The sequence below is a fragment of the Corylus avellana genome, chromosome ca5 (assembly GCF_901000735.1).
Source record: "Corylus avellana chromosome ca5, CavTom2PMs-1.0".
NCBI lineage: Eukaryota > Viridiplantae > Streptophyta > Magnoliopsida > Fagales > Betulaceae > Corylus > Corylus avellana.
In genome coordinates, this window is record NC_081545.1 from 34535845 (window position 1) to 34558293 (window position 22449).

General features: G+C 36.9%; 3 protein-coding genes across 3 annotated transcripts in view; all 3 read left to right on the forward strand.

Annotated features, from left to right (window-relative positions):
* Window positions 1–2636: 2636 nt before the first annotated feature.
* Window positions 2637–7444, forward strand: LOC132182444 (transcriptional regulator DEF1). Its single transcript, XM_059595689.1, has 3 exons — window positions 2637–3087; window positions 4961–5239; window positions 6167–7444. Exons 1-3 carry the CDS (start codon window positions 2761–2763, stop codon window positions 7265–7267), a joined length of 1707 nt encoding a protein of 568 aa, XP_059451672.1. The 5' UTR covers window positions 2637–2760; the 3' UTR covers window positions 7268–7444.
* Window positions 7445–11283: 3839 nt separating this feature from the next.
* LOC132181126 (zinc finger CCCH domain-containing protein 41) lies at window positions 11284–19726 on the forward strand. Its single transcript, XM_059594209.1, has 5 exons — window positions 11284–11653; window positions 13982–14846; window positions 15888–17132; window positions 17629–17979; window positions 18942–19726. The coding sequence occupies exons 2-5, from the start codon at window positions 14100–14102 to the stop codon at window positions 19395–19397; spliced, it is 2799 nt and encodes a 932-aa protein (XP_059450192.1). The 5' UTR covers window positions 11284–11653; window positions 13982–14099; the 3' UTR covers window positions 19398–19726.
* A 2167-nt stretch (window positions 19727–21893) lies between these two features.
* The window catches only part of LOC132182227 (protein AGENET DOMAIN (AGD)-CONTAINING P1-like), a 1528-nt gene continuing 972 nt past the window's right edge, over window positions 21894–22449 (forward strand). The window contains exon 1 of the mRNA XM_059595417.1: window positions 21894–22447. Within this exon, the coding sequence (XP_059451400.1) occupies window positions 22094–22447 (354 nt within the window). The 5' untranslated portion in view covers window positions 21894–22093. The remainder of the gene's footprint in view (window positions 22448–22449) is intronic.

Consider the following 22449-nt stretch of genomic DNA (forward strand, 5'->3'; position numbering starts at 1 on the left):
TGTGACATCTCAGGCAAGCCCAAGAGACATTGAATGGAAGAGTGGCAAGAATCCAATCTCCATCGATGGGGTTCAAGTTTTTGCCCTGTATTATCACCAGGCCAAGAAGCTAATCCTCTCCAAGCCATCCGACAACGTGGAGATATCTCTGGAGCCATTCAATTTCGAGCTCATAACTGTTTCCCCGGTGACTGTCTTGGCCGGAACAACTGCTCAGTTTGCTCCCATCGGCCTGGTGAACATGCTCAACACCGGCGGCGCCATTCAGTCCTTGGCCTTCGATGAGGAGGGGAAGTCTGTTCAGATTGGAGTGAAGGGCACTGGGGAAATGAGGGTGTTCGCATCACAGAAGCCAGTGGCCTGCAAGATTGATGACAAGGTTGTCCCATTTGAGTACGAGGGCTTCATGGTTGTTATTCAAGTGCCATGGCCTAATTCTTCCAACTCATCCATAGTTGAGTACTTCTTCTGAAGTTAATTAGGCTTGATGTTGATTTTCTAGGGGCTGTTTATTAGTCTGGCTCCTTTAATTAGGATGTTAATGACTTTCTAAGTGTTTTTTTTTTTTTTTTTTTTAAGGAGTTTGATGACTTATTTTTCCCCCATGATGGGGGGAACTTACCAAGTGAATCAAGCAATATAAAGTTATATTTTCTTACCAATTTTGCAGCATGTGGCTCAGTAGCTCTTTCTCAAATGTGATTTCTGCCATTTTTGGGCATGGACAAATACTTTTCTTCATCAACATGGGTGAAGAGTAATGCTGAATCTGTTAACCAAACTCATAATGAAATCAAATCTCCTTCTATCTTCCTAACATGGAAGTCAACCCACCCATGTTGACTTCCATGTTAGGAAGATAGAAGGAGATTTATTTATCATCTATAAATAAATCAAATCAAATCCTCAGATAAATAAACCATACCCTATCTTTCTAACATTGGAGTCAACCCACCACGGTGATTGTCATCTAGAAAGAAATGAAATCAAATCTTCAAAAACCATGCATATCCTATCTTTTTAACATGAGAGTCAACCCACCACCATGATTGTCATCTAGAAGGGAAAAAAAATCAAATCTCCAGCTAAGGAAACCAATCTCCTATTTTCCTATCAAATCGTCTTTCATTTATTTAAATGACCAAATTTTCTCATTAAAATTAAATCAGAATTTTCAAAAATATCTCAACTCATGATGTGCAACCAAATAACGGAATAACCATTCATTTTTTGGTTTATTTATGTGGTAACATACATAACACATGTTAATGTATTTTTCTTTGTCCCTTGATTGCATCTTTGCCCTTTTAATTAATAGACATAAATAATTTAAACTTGCTCTTTTATTGTCATTGATCAAGAAAATGGTTGGGCAAATTATCCCTTTTTTTTTTTTTCTTTCTAATGTGTTGTCACTATTTGAATTGTTCATCTGTTCATTCATATAAGAGCTATTGTGCTTTATTTCGATTCAATCTCCACATAACCCACTGAGGTGGACTTGTAATTCTCATTCGAGAGGGGAAGCAAAACGCTTTCGGAGATTTCTTAAAGGTATTACCGCATTCCAAGGATTGGGCCCAATGAGTTTCAGCTTTATCAATTTCAAAACCTTCGTACCAAAGCTATCTTGCCACAATGTAAAACAATTGGGCCCATATTGCAAAGCCCAGCCCTTAGATCAAATTGCTCGACCCAATACTAGGACAATAGCTACTTCTTCTCTCCGTAATAAAACACATATTTTAAAGGAAAAATTACACTTTTGACCCCCCAAAGTATGGGGTGTTTTTCAATTTGACCTCCAAAGTTTCAAACTGACGGTTTTGACTAACGGAGTGGCCAAAATGCAATAGTTTAATAGTTTGGGGGACTACTTTATCACTTTTTGAACATTAGAGAGCTAAATCGAAAACGACTGGTAGTTTGAAAAAAAAAATTTATATTTTTTCATATATATATATATATATACACACGAGCTTATACGAGCTTGCTCACAAGCCTAATCGAGTCGAGTTGAACTTGCTTTGTTTAATATTCGAGCCGAGCTTATACGAGCCAATCCCGAGCAAGTGAGCGAGGGGCTTGTTCACTGAACACCCCTGATACAATTGGTTAAATTGTAAAAATTTGGAAGTTTGGAGGGGTGCATTGACAAAATTGAAAATTGGAGGTCGAATTGAAAATCGCCCTAAACTTTAGGAAAATAAAGTATACTTTTTCCTATTTTAAAAGAATTATGTTGTTCGCTTTAATCATACAATTTTTTTTTTTTAATCTATGAAACTTGCATTATATATACATAAAATTGGTCTATGCCTATTTTTGCCGTTAACAATTAAAAAAAATGTGAGGTATCAGGAGAATATGAATAAAATTTTCTGATTTTGTTTTTTTAAATATATTAAATTTACATATGTCTTTATAATTATCACAATCACATGCAAACATGCTCTAAAATAAATGAATAATAAAGATAAAGATAAAGATAATATCAGTTTAATTAACTAAATTAAAGGAATTAGAAAAAAATAAATAATGCCAACACCAATATGGTCTAAAAAAGAAAAAAAAAAAAAAAAAAAAAGTCAAATTTCCGTCGTGAAGAAAAAACCCCAAAGAAAAAAAAAAAAAAAAAAAACAGAGACTAGATTGTCTTCGTCATTCGGTTTTCCTGTCAATCCCCAAACCCAACCAAAAAAATAAAAAGAAACGAAAGCACCGAAATTGGTCCGATTTTGTGAGGCGGTGTGGGAGCCGATGAATACGACGCCGTACATGGACAAGCAGATAATGGATCTGTCGCAGGGATCGGTTGCGACGCAGAGCAAGGACTTCATCGACCTGATGAACCATCCGGAGGAGGAGGAAGAGGAGGTCGACCATCATCACGGCAACACCCATCAAATCGGTGGTGTCAACAAGAATGGGATTAATCAGAAGGAGGAGATCGTGGCCAGCTACGATTTCCAGCCGATTCGTCCTCTTTATCAGCCCCCCAATTTCGAAGCCTCTCCCAATCTCCCGGGTCGAGCTTGGAGCTCCGGTTCCGATTCCATGCCCACTGCCACCACCGCACCTATTAGAGTAATCCTCTCTCTCTATTTGAAATTTAGGGTTTCTATTTCGTTGTGACATAGGTTTTATGATTTTTTAAACTCTTTTTGACGAACGAATTTGCTGTGCTGGTGATAGTTCTTTAGGCAATGCTCGATATCGGACTCGTAGCTTGCTTCTTGACTTGCAAATTGTTATTTATACATATAGACTGGAAAAAAAAAATCCAAATTTGTGAACCATGGTATCATATTTGTAAATATAGGTTGTAGTGGAATATCTAAGAAATATGTAACTTTTTTCTTTGGATTCATTGGAGGCTCAGTTTGTCTCTGGCCTACACGATGGTCGAGGTTCGATCCCAGATAATAAATGACTTCATATGTGGAGCTAGCTGACACCCATGAGGAATATTACCTGTTTATATGGTTGAAGAATCATATTGCATTTCCTGTGGTTTATGCATGAACTTAAGGTTTTTTACTTGATTCATCTGGAACTATATCTTTTTAATTTTTATTATTTTTTTTTAATTTTTTACGACGGGGAACCTCGACAAGGAAGGGCCCTTGGGACCCACCCTTGCAGTGTAAACCTCGGACCTGTGTACCGCACCCTTGGAAGTTTTCCTACATGAATCAGAGTAAATCACTGTTTTTTACACTAGGGGGTGTGGCCCCAAGGGGGAGTTTGTACCTAGCAAGTTTCAAACTTAGGATCTATGGGTTGATACTCCCTAAGACCACAAGCCTCAACCACTAGGCCTTGGTAGCATTAGTAGTAATTAGTGTCTTAAAGGTTCCTTATCTTTCTTTCTAAAGATATCTGGGTGGGTTTTTGATTTAATCGTTGATCAATTAGTATGGTGGATTTACCAATTTTTTTTGTCTTGTTTTTTTTTGTCTTCGGGAGGATGTTGTTTCGTTATCTTCGAGGTTGAAGTTTGTGAAGAATTGGTCAGAACTTTTGGTAACAATCTAGGGTGTAATTTTAGGACCGGATGTTTCTATCACATGTTGAGCTGGGAAGATCCTTTTCATTTGGAGCATATATTAGCTTTGACAGAACAGTCAGATTCCCATAAGATATTTAATCAATAAAATGGGTAAATTGGCAATGATGACATTGTGAATGCTTATATATGTTATGTTTTTAAATAGCACAATATACAATATGTTGGACACATTTTGACGTTTGGTAGGTTAGATGTTTTTGGTCGGAATTCATATGTACACATTGATGAAACTAATTCCAACATGTACAGAAAATAAAATCACTGCTATCATAGTCTAAAACATGCATGAATTTATCTGATTTTCAATCAGAAAAGGCTAGTTTAGAAAATAACAATGAAAATTTAGGGCAATCAGATGAGTTTCCACCCCTTAGAATGTCTTCCCCCCATCCAATCCCTCACATGCTAAAAGCGGGGAAAAAAAAGAAAAAGAAAAAGAACCACTGATATGCACTCAGTGGTAAATCCAGTGTCCAGAGCATTGTTTCTGTCCCATATAAAACGCTACTGCTAATTAGGTTCTTGCTCTGTGGATTAATTTACTGGCACTAAAGTTAGTTTGAGTTCCCTGGTTGACCTTTTACCTTGCTTTCTCTATCTAGGTTCTAAACCTTGGTCTTGAGACAATATGGATGGCTTCTGTTGTTATTTTTCCTTTCTCCCCTCCCCTTTTTCTGTTTGATTTATACTTTTGTATGCATTTCTTTTTCTCATTCTCTTTTGGATTAACCAGATTATTTGCCTTTGATGGACTACTTTCTTTCCCTTGTGTTATGGGTAATTTGTAGGGAGTGCTATTGTTCTGTTATTTGGAGGTATTAATGATAGGCTATCTTATTTAAGTATTCTCTTCATGTACATTTAATTGGTGTTCCATTTCTTATACAGAATTATGGTTCTTTAGACTCCATTGAACCTGCAAAAGTCATTCTAGATAAGGATCGAAATGTCTCTGATGCTACAATCGTGTCTGAGATTGATCAAACAATGAAGAAACATGCGGATAATTTGCTACATGTGTTGGAAGGTGTTAGTGCACGGCTAACTCAGCTGGAAAGCAGAACTCGCAATCTTGAGAATTCTGTGGATGATTTAAAGGTATCTGTTGGAAACAACCATGGAAGCACTGATGGAAAAATGAGGCAGTTGGAGAATATTCTTAGAGAGGTATCTTCTCTACCCAACATTTCTTTTAGTGCTTTGTAGCAGTTAAGTGCATTTGGTATTTGGGTAAATTTTATGAATTTGGTGGATATCATAAACTCATGCTACTAACATACTCACAGTATAAGATGATTAGCAATGCTTTCATTGTTGAAAGCAATTTTTTAAGTGGTAGTATGGACGGGAAGTCAGCTTTTAGGAGTTAAGTTAGTCATCTTTTGGGAGTTAAGTGGATAATTTTGCTGAACTGAACTCTGTGCTGGTCCAAAATTAAGTGGATTGGTTTTGATCGTTGTTAAATGTTCAATTCTAGCCTGTCCAACATGACATACACCCATAAGTGACGTATTGCATGCATCATAGATATATCCATGCTTGCGGCATATATATACATACATGCTATTCATGTTGATTTGTTCATATTTAGTGTGATGCCGGCCAACCATTCTTCCGATATAGCTTTTGGTGATCTTTACGAATATTTTTGGTTAATGATGACATCTAAAACTCTTTTACCCCAATGTCAATTTTTTCCTTTGAGATCCCAAAACTTAGTACGGAAGCTTTCGCGAGTTCAAGTTGGTTATTGCTAGCTTATTATTCCTTGAAAAAGGACACTAGACTCTTCCTTCGGATGTCCTTGATCTTTGACAATATTTTGAATTAAAATAATGCCTCCAAAACTATTTACATCAATTCATTTTTTTGAGAACCCAAAACATAGTGAAGATAGTGAAACTAAAACCTCTGAAGCAGAAGTAGGCTTCCAACAATGTGATTGGTATGTTCACTTTCTTGTTTGCCTTGAGGCTGGTAAAGAATCCAGACAATTTTCCCTGAATTTCGGTCTATTATGCATGCTAGCTATGTTTGTGCTGCTTTATTGATCATTCTATTGTTTCCATTTGGTATTTGTTCATTTACGTACAGGTGCTATCAGGGGTACAGATTTTAAAGGATAAGCAATTAATGGTTGATGCTCAGCTAGAGCTTGCAAAGCTTCAAGTGTCCAAGGTAGACCATCAACCAGAAACCCAGCACAGTGTGCAAGTTGATTCTGTGCAGCAGGTTGCATCAGCTCCTCAGCAGTTCCACCAACAACTTCCCCCTGTTAATGTTCTACAATCACTCCCTGCGCTTCCTCCCCCTAATGCTCCTCCCCAACCTTCTCTCCATCAGAATCTTCCACCTTCAGTTCAACTTCCTCCTCAACTCCTTCAGAACCAGATCTCTTCTATTCCTCAGCGTGAGCCTTATTTCCCACCACCCGGTCAAACTCCAGAAGTCCCAAGTCAGCAATATCAATCATCTCTAAGTCAACAGGCACATCCTCCTCCTGCAGCACCACCACATCAACAATTTCAACAGGCCCCTCAACCACAGTTCTCCCAGCCACCATCCCAGCTGCCTCAACAGCACCCATCCCTTGCAGCTGTTAATCCCACTCAACTCCAACCTTCATTAGGCCACCATCCTGAAGAAACACCCTATGCTTCTCAGAACTACCCACCAAGCCTTCGCCAGCCACCACCTCAGCCACCTAGTGGATCCCCTACCCCGCAACAGTTTTATGGGGCACCTTCTCACATGTATGAGCCACCATCCGGTAGATCAAGTTCGGGTTTTCCTGCTGGATATGGCCCACCATCGGGGCCTAGTGAACCATACCATTATGGTGTATCTCCTCAATATGGTAGTACTTCTGCAGTAAAACCACAACTCTCTTCTCCCCCTGTGGCCCAGGGTGGTGGAAGTGGTTACCCGCAGCTCCCAACCGCCCGGGTGCTACCGCAGGCATTGCCTACTGCTTCTGGGGTTGGTGGTGGTTCAGGTTCTGCGGGAACAGGGAGCAGGGTTCCCGTTGATGATGTGATTGATAAAGTGACCAGTATGGGATTCCCTAGAGACCACGTGAGGGCAACAGTTCGAAAGCTCACCGAAAACGGCCAGTCGGTTGACCTCAATATAGTGCTGGATAAGTTGATGAATGATGGGGAACACCAGCCCCCAAGAGGTTGGTTTGGTCGGTAGTTAGGTGGTTACCTTTCTTCTTTCTTTTTCTTCTTTTTCCTCCTTCTTCTTCTTCTTCTTCTTCTTTCTTTTTTCTTTTCTTTTTTTTTTTTTTTTTAATTGCTTTGGTGTGTGAGCCCATGTCTTAAATTCCATTTGTGTATACCGACAATAATTGAAAGTGGATTAATGAGTTTTTTTTAATATCTAAACTCCTATCGCATATAAGGAGTGTGGATCGGAGAAAGTTTTTTCACTCAATCTATTAAATTAACATATTTATTTTTTAAAATGCACATGAGAATCATATGGTTAAGGACAAATTTTCTCCAACTTTTGGAATAAAACTGTTCAAAATAATAATTAAAAAAAAAGGGGGCTACTCATTTAAGCAAGCATGTGGCATTGTTAATGTACTATTTTTTTTTTTCTTCTCATTTTTAATTAAAATTGATTGAAGGGCACATTGATACCATGTCACAAAAATAAAACGGAAGTGAAATGGGAGTATGCCATATATCTTTCCTAATAAAATAAAGCATAGTAGCCTAGGCCACGCCTATGCTTTATTTTATTCTTAGCAAGGGCATTTCATGAGAGTTGACCCATTTCCCATGTATCATAATTAATGTCTATGAGTAGGCATGCATAGACTTACCGAGGAAAACGACTATTCTACCCAGCAGTTATTGAGCAATTACATGGCATGGAAAAGCCTCCTTGAAAGATAATTTTTTTTTTTTTTTTTAAAACTATATATATTATGTTAAAGGATGAGCCATAATGCACACGATTAGATAATAATAATAAAAATCTACCATAAAATGGCTCATTTCTATTTTATTGAAATTGAAATAATCATTGTCCTCCTAAAGGACTGAGAATATGTTTGAGGGATCAGGCTTAGGTTCTTTTTTACAGCATTTATGTTATAATTCTTCTAAGGGTCGAGATTCAATGTTGTTTTCTCTCTCTTTCTCATATAATATTGAAAATTAAATGTCAACCCTTAAAAGAACTACAACATAAGTAAGCCAAATCCATGTTCGAGCACCTGCTCAAACATATGGGCCCCATTAAAAACCTTTTAGACAAACTTTAATTCAGATTAAAAATTATTGTCAATCTCGATCCGACATGAATAAGCTATCTGACTATACAATGGTTGTCTATAATTAAGATCCCTTTCTTCAATTGCATTTAGCTCGTAGTTTGTAACTTGTAGCTTTAGATTAGTTTTAGTTTGTAGTTTTTTTATTTGTGATTCTTTCTATTTGGACATTAGCCTCCATGCTCCCATTCATTTTAATAATTCATGCAAATTAAGGTGCCCTTTTGACCCTCTCGATCTTTACCACCCTCGCATCCTTATTCTCCACTCTCGGTTTCTGTCTTCAATATAAATTAATATGCAAATTTATGATTCAGTAACGTAAAAAACTCAAAATAAAAGGATGTGTTTGGTAAATAATTTTGTTGTGAGTTTTTTGTTTGAATAATAATAAAAAATAATTGATGTAATATAAATGTGAAAAAATATTTGAATTTTTTGTGAAAATAAAAATTGTTTGGTAATAATTTTGAAAAAAATGTTCAAATTTCTTTTAGACATTCTAAAAATGCGATGAGGGTGATTTGCCAAACTAGCCTTATTGTTTGTTTGTTTGTTTTTGTTTTTGTTTTGTTTTTTTTTTTTTCATGATATTCATACTTGGTACAAACTCTAAATCCCTAAAATATCCATAATTATATAAATGTTTTAAAAATTAATAATAAAATATGTGCTTTTTACATTCTCAAAGGATACATTAACACTGCATTTATGGGATAGAAATTAATTCATTTAGAGCAAGGAACACAAGAAGTAACTGGAAGGTTGTTCTTTGATAGTTGCAGGATTAATTATTAAAATCTTTTTATTTTTTTTTATTTTTTCAATAATACAGGGAAAAAAAGAAGAAGTCAAATCGAGTCATTTATATGTATGAAAAGACACTATCGATCTTTCATATATATTTTTTTTCATAACGTCTTCTAGGGGTGTTCAAATGAGGTGGTTATAACCGCCTCGTCAACCGCTTTTATAACTGCTAACCACTTTGGTAGGCGGTTATAAAAAATCGCTAATAGCCTACCCTTATATATAAAAATATAAAAATATAAATTATATATTTTATATTAATAATAATTATAATATAACATCCAAAACAGCGTCGTCTTGGTCGTGTATGATTGTATGTATGCGAAATATAATGTGGTATGTGATGTTTTGGGCCAAGGCTTATTTAAAAACATTGTCTGGCCTAAAAAACAGCATGTTCTTTTTATCTTTTTGGGAATACTTCGGCTTAAAATGTTTAAAAGAAGCCCAAAAAATAGGTCCAGTGATGGCCCAAAACACTTCAAAAGCTCATATAAAAAAACGGTTACAAAACCGCCGGTTATTTATTTGAATAACCGCTAACCTCTAGGACTACACAAGCGGTTACGGTTAGCGGTTATTGGCTATAACCACTAACCGCAACCGCCTTAGGCGGTTATTGATTTTATAACCAGTAAGGCGGTTGCGGTTAGTGGTTATAATAACCACTTATGCAGCCCTAATGTCTTCATCCAAACCTCCAAAAATTTCATGACTATTAAATGGGTGCAATATGCTATTGATGGAACATTGGAATAGTGATCCTCTATGAATAAGAATGAGTACTACAGAAAATACAATAAGTTGAAATGAAATGACTATTTTTATTCATTTGTCTTGTGATGTCAAAGGAATGACCAAATTTTCTAATTGCGATTCATGGAATCGTGCAAGTATTTCCGTACTTAATTGATCGGGGTGATATTTCGCACGTGTTAGTACATGGAGCTTAATTTAGGCTATGAGTGTTGGAATGGCACATAAGACCCCAATCCGAAAAAGCTTTTTTCGGTGTGCATGCCGTGGTCACCAAGCGACTGCATTTTCGAGCTCTAAATTCATTCCCATTTGCTGAAGCAGATTGCTGTCACACTAGATCTCATTTGGTTGCTTGGCAGAATTCTTCCCCCAGCAAGATTGTTCGGAGTCTTTCACCTTCGGAGTTCCCTGAAGGCCAATTTTGAATTTTTGAGGTTGCATTACAAGTGTAATGACAGTAGCGGCCAATGTGCTCAGTGATTCCAACGGTATTATTTATTGCTGCTGTTTAGTGTTTTCCCCGGATGGATGTAAATGTTTGTGAAGCTTACACGGGTCTGTTGGCAGTGAGTTTGGCTAAATCTTATGGCTGCAATTATGAATTATCTCCATTTAGAATGAGATTTACTCATTATAATTATTGGAGTCAATAAAGCAAGGACTTTCTCTAATTGAAACTTTTCTCCCATACTTGAAGACATTTAACAGTAGCTCCAATCTTGTTTCGAAGACCTACTATTATTGTGAATTTGTTAAATGGGCCGCTTTTCACTAAGGATGGCAATTCGTGTTCGCGTATCGAGTTTAGATTGTGTCAAGACATGAGTATAAGACTATATAGATTAACCTTAACCTGATATATTTAATTAAACAGGTCAAACCATGGGTATAAGACTATATAATTAACCTTAACTTGATCTATTTAATTAAATAGGTCAAATCTCTCAACTACAACCTTCTAATTTTATATTAGGTTCGTGTCAAGTTTGAAAGTCATGTAAAAAATTGAGAGCCCTTATAGATCGTGTCGAGGTATAAGTATAAAATTTTATAGGTTAACCATAACCAAACATATTTAATTAAATGAGTCAGACTCTTCAACTCTAACCCTCAAATTTAATATTGAATTCGTGTTAAATTTATGGCTCGTATAAAAAATTAACAACCAGACTTTCCACAAAAATATTTGGAAGCATTCTCAATTACTCCCCTTTCTATTTGTACTTTTGGACTAATAGTAGGAAAGGGTCGCCAGTGTAATATTTTCCTTTTCCTATTGTCCAGGGAAAAAAGAAAAAAGAAAAAAAGAAGGAACTTTGCATTTTAGAAAAACCAATGGGGGCAAAAATAGAATTTTGGAATATAGTTTTCGTCCACACTTGATTTTATTTGTTCCTTTTTTGGTACACCATCGTCGTCTCTCTCTCTCTCTCTGTCTCCACAATCCTGTTTTGCTATTCACAGCTTGAAACCCCAAACCCCAACACCCAAACAATCTACAGTAGCAAAGCCCTAATCTCCCACACAGCGAGCTTCCCTTAACCCCCCCTCGATTATCTTGGTATAACGATCTTGCCCCTCTCCCCTCTGCAACTATTTTTTATTCCATAAATGCCCTCCCTTGGCCACCTCGTTGTCTTCCTCTGCGTCATTCGTTGAGTAGAATCAGTCTGTAATCAGGCCAAGCTGTACGAGGCATTGGCTTCGCATTTCTTCTAGAATATTCTGTAAGAAGTCTACGCTTTCTTAATTGTAATTTTTTGCTTTCTTTTTTTTGTTCTGTCTAAACCTAGATTATCATCGTTTATTGTAATCTAGACGGTATTTGATTGATCAAATTATTTTATGGTTGACTGGTTTGCGCAACATTTGATTATGCGTATGTGAAAACATACTGGTTTAGAGTCCTTCAGGAGCTGAATTTGATAGATTATAAGAATAGGGTTCTATGCTCGCTTAATTGTAACTTTTGACTAAACCTAGATTATTATTGTTTATTTAATCTCTATGGTCTTTGATTCATCAAATTGTTTTAGGTTTATTGGTTTACGCAACATTTGATTATGCGTCTGTGAAAACTTACTGGTTTAGAATCCTGAGGGAGTTTAATTTGGCAGTGTATAAGAATAGGGTTCTAGGTAGTGTTCTTATTTGGATATCTTGTTTAGTCTGTATTCTTGTAGATTTTCCTGATGTTTCTTTTCGATGAGGTCAACTGGTCTATTTTTTATATCAAAATGGTTCCTTCAATGAAATGTGGTTTTAAGTGGCTCAAAGGATGATGTTTAATGTTTGATGGTTGAGACGATAAAGTGAAATTTAGATGTCAATATCTACAGAGGGATTTTTTATAGTGTGATTTTCGCGTGGTATTGGTGGGAGAATTAATTTTGGTTGGCAAGTTCCTTATCTGCACATGTTAGGACTAGCAGTACGCATCTAGCCTTAGGATTTTGGGATGATAATGTGGCTGTGCAAGGATTTTGGCATGTTGGCAGATGAATGGCTTTCATTTTTAAATCCGATCTTTTGCTCAGTTTAATCCTGAAGCATGCAATTCTATGAAAATTTTGGGAACCTTTTTGTATTAGGTTGCGTTTGAAACTGGGATTTGTGTCCTATTCTGACTACAAAGTTAACTTTTATTCTGTACATGTCAACATGACAAGTGGTAAGAGCCTTGGTCTTTGTGGTAGTCCATGAGGTTTAAAGTTCGAATCCCCTTAGGTGCAAACAATTCCTTAGTGTTAGCCTGCTGGCGAAACCGGAGCATTACCCAATCCGTGTGGAGGGGACACTTTACACGGGTCCAAGGTTTACCTAACAGGGATGGGTACACGAAGTGGCCCTGCCTTGGAGGAGTTCCTCGTTATAAAAAAAAAAAATCCTCCTTTTGGAAGGGATCCAACATATTATATTATCGCCACCTCGTCTCAACCTGATATAGTACAAAATATTAAAGAACGAAGTGACCAATTCCACCTCCCAGTCATGCATTGATCTGTTAAAAGTAATATTCCACTGGAGAGTGTCGTTAGAAAACTGTACATGATCAGCCTCCGAAGCCTCCTTACAGTAAACAATACTAAATAAATCCAGAAAAAACTGCCTTCAAGGCTTGGTCCCCACACCACAAATTATGCTAAAACCTGATCTTAGACCCATTTCCCACATCAAATTTGACAAAACCTGAACTTACTAATTAATAAACAAACAATTAATCCCAACATTTTAAGGTTGTTGACCTAATAATGTTTCTGTCAACCAAATGTTCCAAATCCGAGTACAATAAAAGATATTCTATAAAAATTGTATATGTCTTCATGAGGGAAAGATCGTGCTGAAATTAGGTGTCTATGTATCCTGCTGTTAGCAAATCTTTGGGGTTGATGTCCTATTATATTTGATTCCTTATGAAAATGTTGCTAATACCTCGCAGATGATGTATTGGGGGCTTAGGTTTGTTGAAGGAAAGAAAACTGGGGGGGGGGAACAACTCTCACGTGTTTGCACAAATATTATTTCTTAAATGTATTCGACAAAATATAGTTATGAAATGACCTCTGGTCATATATGTTAACTGAAATTATGCAGCTTAGAGGAGATCAAGTGGATAAGATCTTGGTGTCTGATTATGTGATGGATTTATTTGTGCTCACTCCTTGGAATTTCGAAATTTTTAATGTAGTGAATGGGCACCAGGAATTGTATTTTTTCCATGGCATCATTAACTTTTAGTTTTGCTTTTTGAGGTATGTGATTTAAATTTACATGATCATTTGATTTTCTTTTGTTATGATTGTACTTTATATTCTACTGCATGTAAATATGTAATGTTTTCTATTTTGATCTTTGTAATTATCTCTGTTGCTCTGTTTTTTTTTTTTTTTTTTTTTTTTCTGAATGATGGTGTATACTATTACTCTAATGCATATGGATCGAGGTAAATAGGCTCATGATTACTGCTAATTTTATTAGTTTGCTACTGTAAATACATCAAGCCATATAATTTACTTTTGTTGTTGTTTGGCTGAAATCTTTTTCCTTGTTTCTAGGTTCTCTATAATTTCTGCAACTGTGCCAGGCAATTGAAGTCATTTGGTTGCTGCATCTAGTGAGAGTTTGGAACTTTGGATGTCATAAGTAATATTGTGGATATTTCAAGACGTTTTAATGGAGTTGAAAGTTTCATCTCTAAAGCCAGTGAGTCTTTCTCCTGATTGTGTCAGTGATCCTGAGGAGAAGGAAGTCAGCGATGATGATGATGATGATCGAAACCATAAGCATCGTAGGCGGGACACACGTTCTCAATCTTTGGAAAGAGATGCTCTGGAACATGTGATGACAAGGCCGTATAGAAAACGCAACAAACCTTTTGAAAATGGGCATTCTTTCAGGGAAAATGAATCTCAAGCAAGTGAGAAAGACTTGTCTTCAAAGTTTGAAAGAAGACGCCCTGGCTTAACGTCACTCCCTCGAGCCTCTTTGGATTTAAATCAAAGATTTCACACAAACCAAACATTTTCTGGAGCTGGTCCTGGTAGGGGACGAGGCAGGGACTCTGGTTCTTGGAACCTACGTGATTCTAGGTTCAGCTCAGTTGACATTGCATCTCAAATGGTTCAGCAGGGGTCCATTCCTCCTAACCTATATAATGGAAGAGGGTTGCCAAATGTTTCAAATGCACAGAGTGCATCCTGGAATGCTTTTGGATTGATTACGGGACTACCAACTGGTGGTCTGGATACGCTCCATTCCGTTGGTTTGCAAGGACCACTGGGACCACCCATTAATTCTTCAATGAATATGGGCATTCCTCGCCAACGCTGTAGAGACTTTGAGGAGCGTGGATTTTGTCTGAGAGGGGACATGTGCCCCATGGAGCATGGTGTCAATCGGATTGTTATTGAAGATGTTCAGGTATGTGTATTTGATATGTCCTGTTGCTGAACCACAAGGCATTAGTAGTTCTTTATTGGCAATGCAGAATGCTGTACATATTTGGCAACTAAAGTCAACTGGCATTACATCGTAATTAGGACTCCGGACCAACCACTTAATGAGTCCAAATCAACCTTCTATCTCCATTATAACTAAATAAACCTTCTATCTCTGTTAGAACCAAATCAACTTAATTGCCAATGAGCTTTAGCTCAAATGGTATTTCCTCCCATTGTAGCCAGGTGGAGGGTGAGGTCGTAGGTTCAAGTCTCACCGGGTGCATGTGTAACTTACCAATCAAAAAGAAAAAAAATAAAGAACAAAAGAAGAAAGAAAGAAAGAACCAAATCAACTAATTATATATAGAATTAAAACTATTTTAATGATGTCTTGATCTTGAGTCTTTCCTATCTAAGACCTGCTAAGTAATTGGTCAGACCAACTTAGGGCACTGTCGTTTCCCCTTTTTATTTTCATGCCATTTTCTGTTTTACTTTATAGTCTTGTTGGCCATAACCTTGTCTAACACACTTTCCAGAGATGACACAGCACCACACAAACAGACCTCTTGCTGTTTCTTGTTGCACTAATCTCACTCTTGCATGATTATTAGACTTTGAATATCTAACCTGCTGGAGAAGCCTCTGGATGGTGGGGCCCTCTATAGCACTGATTTCTTTCTTCTTATGGATCACTTTTGTTATTTGAGGAGCCATGAGATGAGCAAAAGCAACATAGGTCTTTTCAACCATGTAATTTCAACCCCCTGGCCATTTTCTGGGCAATCCCAAACCATCAGTGAAATGGTTCACATGGGTCAATATTTTGTAATTAGGATCTTATGTATTTGAGTCATCTATCAACAGTAATTCAAATATGCAGTGCACGTGTTCACGTGTGCATTTGGTTTCTATGCTGAGTTTTGTTCTGGGGGATGATATTACATTGTAGACCAAGTTCTTTATTGTCTTGAGTGTATACTTAAGTTGCCATAAATAATTAGTTGTTTTCAATTCGCAGAGTCTTTCGCAGTTTAACCTTCCTGTTTCACTACCAAGTGTGCACCTACTGGGAACACCTGCTGGAACTGGACCACTATCATCAGTTAGTGCTTCTTCAACTACTTTGATGAACAGCAAAGGATTGCATAGCAAAAGTGGCAAGCCTGGAATTGGTGATGATGGTTTGGGCTTGAATGGTGCATTTTCTGGTTCTAGTTGTGCGGGTGGGGCTGATTTATATGATCCTGATCAACCCCTGTGGAATAATAATTGCCCTGAAACATCAAATGCCCTGCTCACCCTACAATCACCCAATGATGAAACTCAGTCCGTGTTGAATGACGATCCTTCTGATAGGCATAATGGCAGGTTATGTGACAGTGCTGATAATGAGTGTCTAGTTAGAAGCACCGGAAATGCTGTTGGTTCACAGGGGACCAGTTTGTCTGTTTGGGGTAGAATAGGTAGTTCAAAAAATAGATTAGATGTGAAGACCAAAATTGATTCTATGATGAATTCCTCTGATTATCTTGAGAATGAAGCTAAGGAAGATAAAGGCGCCTTAACCAGACTTCAAGGCACTTCTCGTCAAGGAAAGCGGATTGTTACAGAGGATGTCAGCCCAAAAGGTATGGATTCATCTTCCAAGACATTGGGTGATAGTACACGTAACATCCGGAAGCCTTCTCAAAAGGCACTGCGCACTCTATTTGTCAATGGCATTCCCCAGAAAAGCAATAAAAGAGAGACTCTTCTTTCTCATTTTCAAAAATTTGGAGAGGTAATCGATATTTATATACCAGTAAATAGTGAACGAGCTTTTGTCCAGTTCTCAAAAAGGGAAGAGGCAGAAGCTGCTCTCAAGGCACCTGATGCTGTAATGGGTAACCGCTTTATCAAGCTGTGGTGGGCTAATCGTGATAGCATTCCTGATGATGGCATAAGCAGCGGCAGTGGTGTATCTGTAACTCCACGTGGTGTTGCAGCCACTTCAGTTCCATCTCATGCTTCTGTTGCAAGCATAGGAAAAGATATTAATCAATCTGCTGCTCCAAAGAGTAGTGTTCTCCATACTTCTGATGCTCCTGTACCTGTCTCTGAACATCCTAAGCCCGTCATCTCAGATAGTCCTAAGGCTCCACCTCCTCTGCAAAAGAAGCTGGAGAGTTTAGAGCAGTTGAAAGAGGAACTCCGCAAGAAACAGGAATTGCTGGACCAGAAGCGGAATGACTTCCGGCACCGGTTACAAAAACTTGAGAAACAAGTAAAATCGAATGTCTTTACCCTTAAAATTTCACTTCTAGCTATATGTTTTATTAATGTTACATGTTCGATGTGCGGTCCGCAACCTCTTGGCTTGCCATGAGCCTATATCTGGTACTATAAGTATTGGTATTGGGTGTCAGGTACTGTCCTGAATATAAAAAAGCCAAACATGCATATGCATTTTTTTTTGTTACAGTATGGGGCACTTTTCAGTACTTTTGCTGCCTGGACAGTCTTAAAATGGTTCGCTTGAGTTGTATCTTTTATTTGATAACACCAAAATAGTTGAGGGATAGATATGGATTAGGTCAAATTAATGAGTTAGGATAGGTTTGGTTAAGGTTAGATTAATGAGTTATCTTTATCTTCATTTTTCCCCTCCCTACGATCAGTCGATCACTAGGTTGAAAAATTATTATCTATGTACTACTTTAAAATTTTGGATTTTTTTTTTTTTTTTTTCATCAGCTATCTCAAATTTTGACATTTTGCAGACTTCGGGAGTTAAGGGTGAGGTAGTTGCTGAACAAGCTGCTAAGAGACCTAAAGTGGAAGTAGTGGCTGATATTGCTAAACCTGCTACTCCGAGGTCCTCCTCTGATCCTGGTTCTGTGGCATCGTCACATGCTGAGATGGTGGGGGATAAGAACAAATCAGTGGACAATGTGTTGTCCCACAGTCCTAAAACAAGTACAACCGCGGTGCTCCAGGAATCTATGAGCTTAAAGGAGCCAATTCGACAATTAGCATCAGGAGGGGCACCATTTCCAATGAACAGATACAAATTGGACAATCGTCCTACTGCATTTAGAATTATTCCGCCTTTACCGTCTGGACTTGCTACTGTAAGTCTGTGTCTGTGTGTGTGTAATATATATATTTACATCAGCTTCTTACTTATCAAAAAATATATATATATATATATATTTACAAGGGCAGTTCGATTTACAATGGATTGGGGATGTGGTATAAATTATTTTGATATACAGGAAGAGAACTCTGTATGGGGTAGTTGGAATGCATTCCTGCATGGTGCTTTATGAATAAGGTTTTAAGCTTTTTAGGTGTTGAATTATTATGAACATCGGAAGTGGCTAGGAGTCTTTTTATTTAATGTTTTATAAGGTGAAGACACCAGACAAGAGCTCAGGACCACCTTCTGAGATCACATATAAAGCTGTGTATAAATTAGTTAATTGTGTGTAGCATTTCCAAGAGGAAAGTGTGTATCTTTTATTAGTAGTTATGGATCATTGTTTGCATGATGTGTTTTGGAAAAGAATTGCGTAGAAGTTGTGACAAATTTGATAAAATATTAACTAAATGATTAAATTAACATTTTCTTATTAGTTTGAGCGTTTGAGATACGTAATAACTTAACAAAATCTTGCACAGAGGCTGTGATTTTGACCCTCCAGCATAAAGTCCAATTTCTTTTATAACGTTTTCTCTTAAGTACTCTGAAATGCATTATATATTGTTATTATTACACAACCAATCAGCGGTAGTAGACCACTCAAAGTGAGTAAACCCCCGCTCCCTCATCCATGAGTTATAGAATAAGATGAGAGGTTGGCTACAGTGGGCATGTACGAAGATGCCATTTACTATAATTTTACCATATCTTTGTCATTTACTTTATTTGAAATTTCCTTCACCATGTATCTCAGGCCTGAATTACATACGTGATAGGAGTAAAATACCACCTATTTGCATGTTCTTTATTTAGTGTTCCAGGATCGGTTTGTCATGATACTTAATGATGTATCAATGAAAGCTAAGCTGATGTCTTTATCGTGTCTTGTAGGTTGCTGTTTTGAAGGAACATTTTTTATCATATGGTGATCTTTCTAATGTGGAGCTAGAAGATCTGGAAGCTAGCGAGTCTGAGGGATTGAAAAACTGCTCGGCTCATATAACTTTCACGGAACGCCGTTCAGCTGAGAGAGCATTTGTTAATGGAAAATGCTGGCAAGGCCATAATTTGAAGTTTATGTGGCTGACATCTAGCAATTCTAGGAGTGACCCTTGTTGCAGAGAGAATTCTCCATCCACTCAAAAGGGGCATTTGGAACCCGATGCTCAGGGTGCAGAAAAATTAGCATGTATTGTTTCCGAGGAGGTTTCTGAATCAGAAAATGGAGAGCCTCAAAATTTGGTAAGAGAAAGTGGTGTTGATCATATGGAACTGGGTGAAGATTCACAGCCTGTTGCAATCCCAGATTGTGGTGAGAAAGAGTCGCCTAAAGGTGATGTCTGTTAAAGATGTGTTAGTCGGATTTGTACAGTGAGGTAAAATGCTAAATCATTAATCTGTAATTTTCAGGAATGTTTCTTTACCAATTGCTGAAAATTGATTTTCCAACGTTTTTTTTTTATTGTATGCATGGGGATGTGTAAAAAGGGGATTTCTTGATTTTTGACTGCCACCTGAGATATTGGTTGGCATAGTTGAGAGGTTAATCATGTGGTCTTTTAGCTTAGAAGATGTCTAGGACCAAAGGATTAATGTTTAAAAACTCTGTTGAAAATTAATCAAATGTTTACATATCGAAGATTTGGGATCTGATTCCCAATCTCTTTGTAGTTCAATTGTACTTTTGAGTTTATCCGGATGGTTTTTAATTCATTGGCATTGTTTTCTTGTCATGTTTCATTTTTACCATGACGAGGTCATCATCTATCTATTTTTTTTTTTTTTGAAGTGGTCTTGTTACTTCCTCTACCAGGAGTGGCATGTGGGTGGTGTTTAAATTATTCCAATTAGCGTCCAAATTTTTTTATTCTACAATTTTAAATGGTCAAAATAAGCATATAATAAATGGGTGGTCTAACGTTCTATACTTTTGTAAAATAAAATTAGTGTTTTGAATTGTTTTTTGGACTAAACCAAATCACCAACCAGTCTCGTGCACTATAAATTGTTTTCCTATAAAGGATGAATAGTTCAATCAAGGGTAATTGTATAATAAGTTTCTGAGTCTAAAAAGAAATCCTTTTAGTGTTTTTTTTTTGAAAATTTACTCATTGGGTCAATCGAAATGACAATAAAATCCCTATTGTCAAAATTTTTTAACAACCGTTAATCTCAAGCAAAACGCATTGTTTCACCTTATTAAAATATTAATTTAATTTAAAAATTAAAAAAAAAAAAAAAAAATTGGAGGCAGGGGTGATTTGCCCACCTTAGGGGTGGCTGCGAGCCACCCCTAAGGGTGGAGGGGTGGCTTGCTAGCCACCCCAAACCCCCTGAGGGTGCCCGCAAGCCACCCCTGGGGGTGGCTTGCGGCCACCCATAGGGGTTGGATGGTACTGCCATTCCTGGCCACCATTCCAATTTTTATTTATTATTTATTTTTAGATTTAAAATTTAAAATTAAATTAATAAAAAATTAATATTTTAATGAGGTGAAACGGTGCGTTTTGGTTGGAACTAACGGCTGTTAAAAAATTTTGACAGTAGGGATTTTATTGTCATTTCAATTGACCCAGAGAGTAAATTTTCAAAAAAAAAAAAAAAACTTAAGGATTTTTAAATTTTGGAGGGTTGACTCAAGAACTTATTCTACAATTACCCTCAATCATATGATCAAATTTATTTATTTTTTTACTCAAAATTGTTAAGCTAATCCAAATCTAGTATCTGAAATTTTAGATGATAATTCACTCAAATATGCAAAAACATTAAGGATGATTATAAATTATAAACATCCAATCCTTTTTTCCCACTGTTAAGGATGACCATAATAGCCATGTAGTTAAAGAGTTTAGGGTTTCTGCTTGGAGATTGTACTAAAATCCATGGGTTAAGGATTCTTCCATATTGGTTGGCTTGTATAATTTATAATCAAGGAGGGAGACTGCATTTGTTTTATGGTAGCCTACGTGGGTTGAGAGCCAAAAATTTACTATTTATTAATTAGTGTCTGTGTCCTTTTACTATTTTACCTTTTTGGCTAATCTTTTTTCCATTTTTCTTCTTATTCAAATTCTCTCAAAATTTTGAATTTATTACAGTATTTGAGGGAGACAAGGTTTAATAGACTGGGTTGAGAATTTTTCTCCAACCCATTTCGGAGATAATTTGTCCTTTTACTATTTTATTTGCTTGGCTAGTCTTTTCCATTTTTCTTCTTATACCAATTCTCTTATGGGGCATTTGGATTGTGGATAATCTTTCAGGATTCTCAAGAATCCTAAAATATTAGCTCGTTTGGTTGTATTTAAGTTGGGGAAATTCAGATACTCAAGGGAATGTGAATTCCCTTATGAGAGGTAAAAATCCACATTTCCTTGGCGTTGAAAATGTTTACTTTCTCTTTAATGACAAGAATGCCCATATCCCGTGCATTTTTATTGAGAGTAACTAGCATTTCCTGTAACAAAAAACCACATATTATATATAATTTTTATTCCCTGTCATTTTTGTTTAATATTTAAATTATTTTGTATCAAACAATCTTATGCACTTGAAGAGAAAAACATAATTATATTTTGAGAATCATAAATAATTCCTACACGACTGGAGTAAACCAAATATAAGAATCTCATATTTCCTTTTTTAGAAATCCTATTAAATTCTTAAAAATCCATATTATTAATATTGAGCATCACACTCCTAAAAATGTGAATATGGTAAAGAATGCTAAAAGCCACGTTATTATCATTTAAAAAAATAATAATAATAATAATTATAGTATTTGAGGGAGGCAACGTTAATCTTTTGCCTAAGAACCTTAGAAAATGGTACGTGGCAGCCTCTGGGAATTTCGCCCCAGCGGTCGGAATTCAAGTCGGCGAAGGAGTACTAAACTCAATAGGATTACGAAACCGACTCAGACTCTGTTTGTTTATAAAACCCAGTCGAGTTTATCACATTGATTGCTCTCCAAGTCTCTCTTCAAATTCCAAAACTTCATCCTCTCTTTCTCTCTGTTTCTCTCTAAGTTAGTTTCAAGAATGCGTGTTTTGCCTTCAACAATGGCGTTATTGAGAGGGGATGAAGTCGAAGTTTGCAGCAAACAAGATGGGTTTGTGGGTTCCTACTATGCAGCAACCGTGATCAGAAAACACGGGGACAACTCATACGCAGTGCAGTACAAGAACTTGTTGACAGACGATGAATCCAGGCCATTGATTGAGATTGTCGATGCTGAAGAGATCAGGCCTGTGCCACCCAAAGTTTCCGCAACTGGGTTTGCTTCATGTGACGTGGTTGATGCCTTTGACAACGATGGTTGGTGGGTGGGCAAGATCAGTGGTAGGAAAGGGTCCACGTACTATGTCTTCTTTGATAAGTATGGGGTTGAGATTGT

Bases quoted from the DNA above. Each gene is read 5' to 3' on its own strand.
- LOC132181126 (XM_059594209.1), top strand. From the start codon at position 14,100: ATGGAGTTGAAAGTTTCATCTCTAAAGCCAGTGAGTCTTTCTCCTGAT. The intron at 14,847-15,887 runs GTATGTGTATTT...TTCAATTCGCAG, and splicing joins TTGTTATTGAAGATGTTCAG to AGTCTTTCGCAGTTTAACCT. The intron at 17,133-17,628 runs GTAAAATCGAAT...GACATTTTGCAG, and splicing joins TACAAAAACTTGAGAAACAA to ACTTCGGGAGTTAAGGGTGA.
- LOC132182444 (XM_059595689.1), top strand. From the start codon at position 2,761: ATGAATACGACGCCGTACATGGACAAGCAGATAATGGATCTGTCGCAG. The intron at 3,088-4,960 runs GTAATCCTCTCT...TTTCTTATACAG, and splicing joins CCACCACCGCACCTATTAGA to AATTATGGTTCTTTAGACTC. The intron at 5,240-6,166 runs GTATCTTCTCTA...ATTTACGTACAG, and splicing joins TGGAGAATATTCTTAGAGAG to GTGCTATCAGGGGTACAGAT.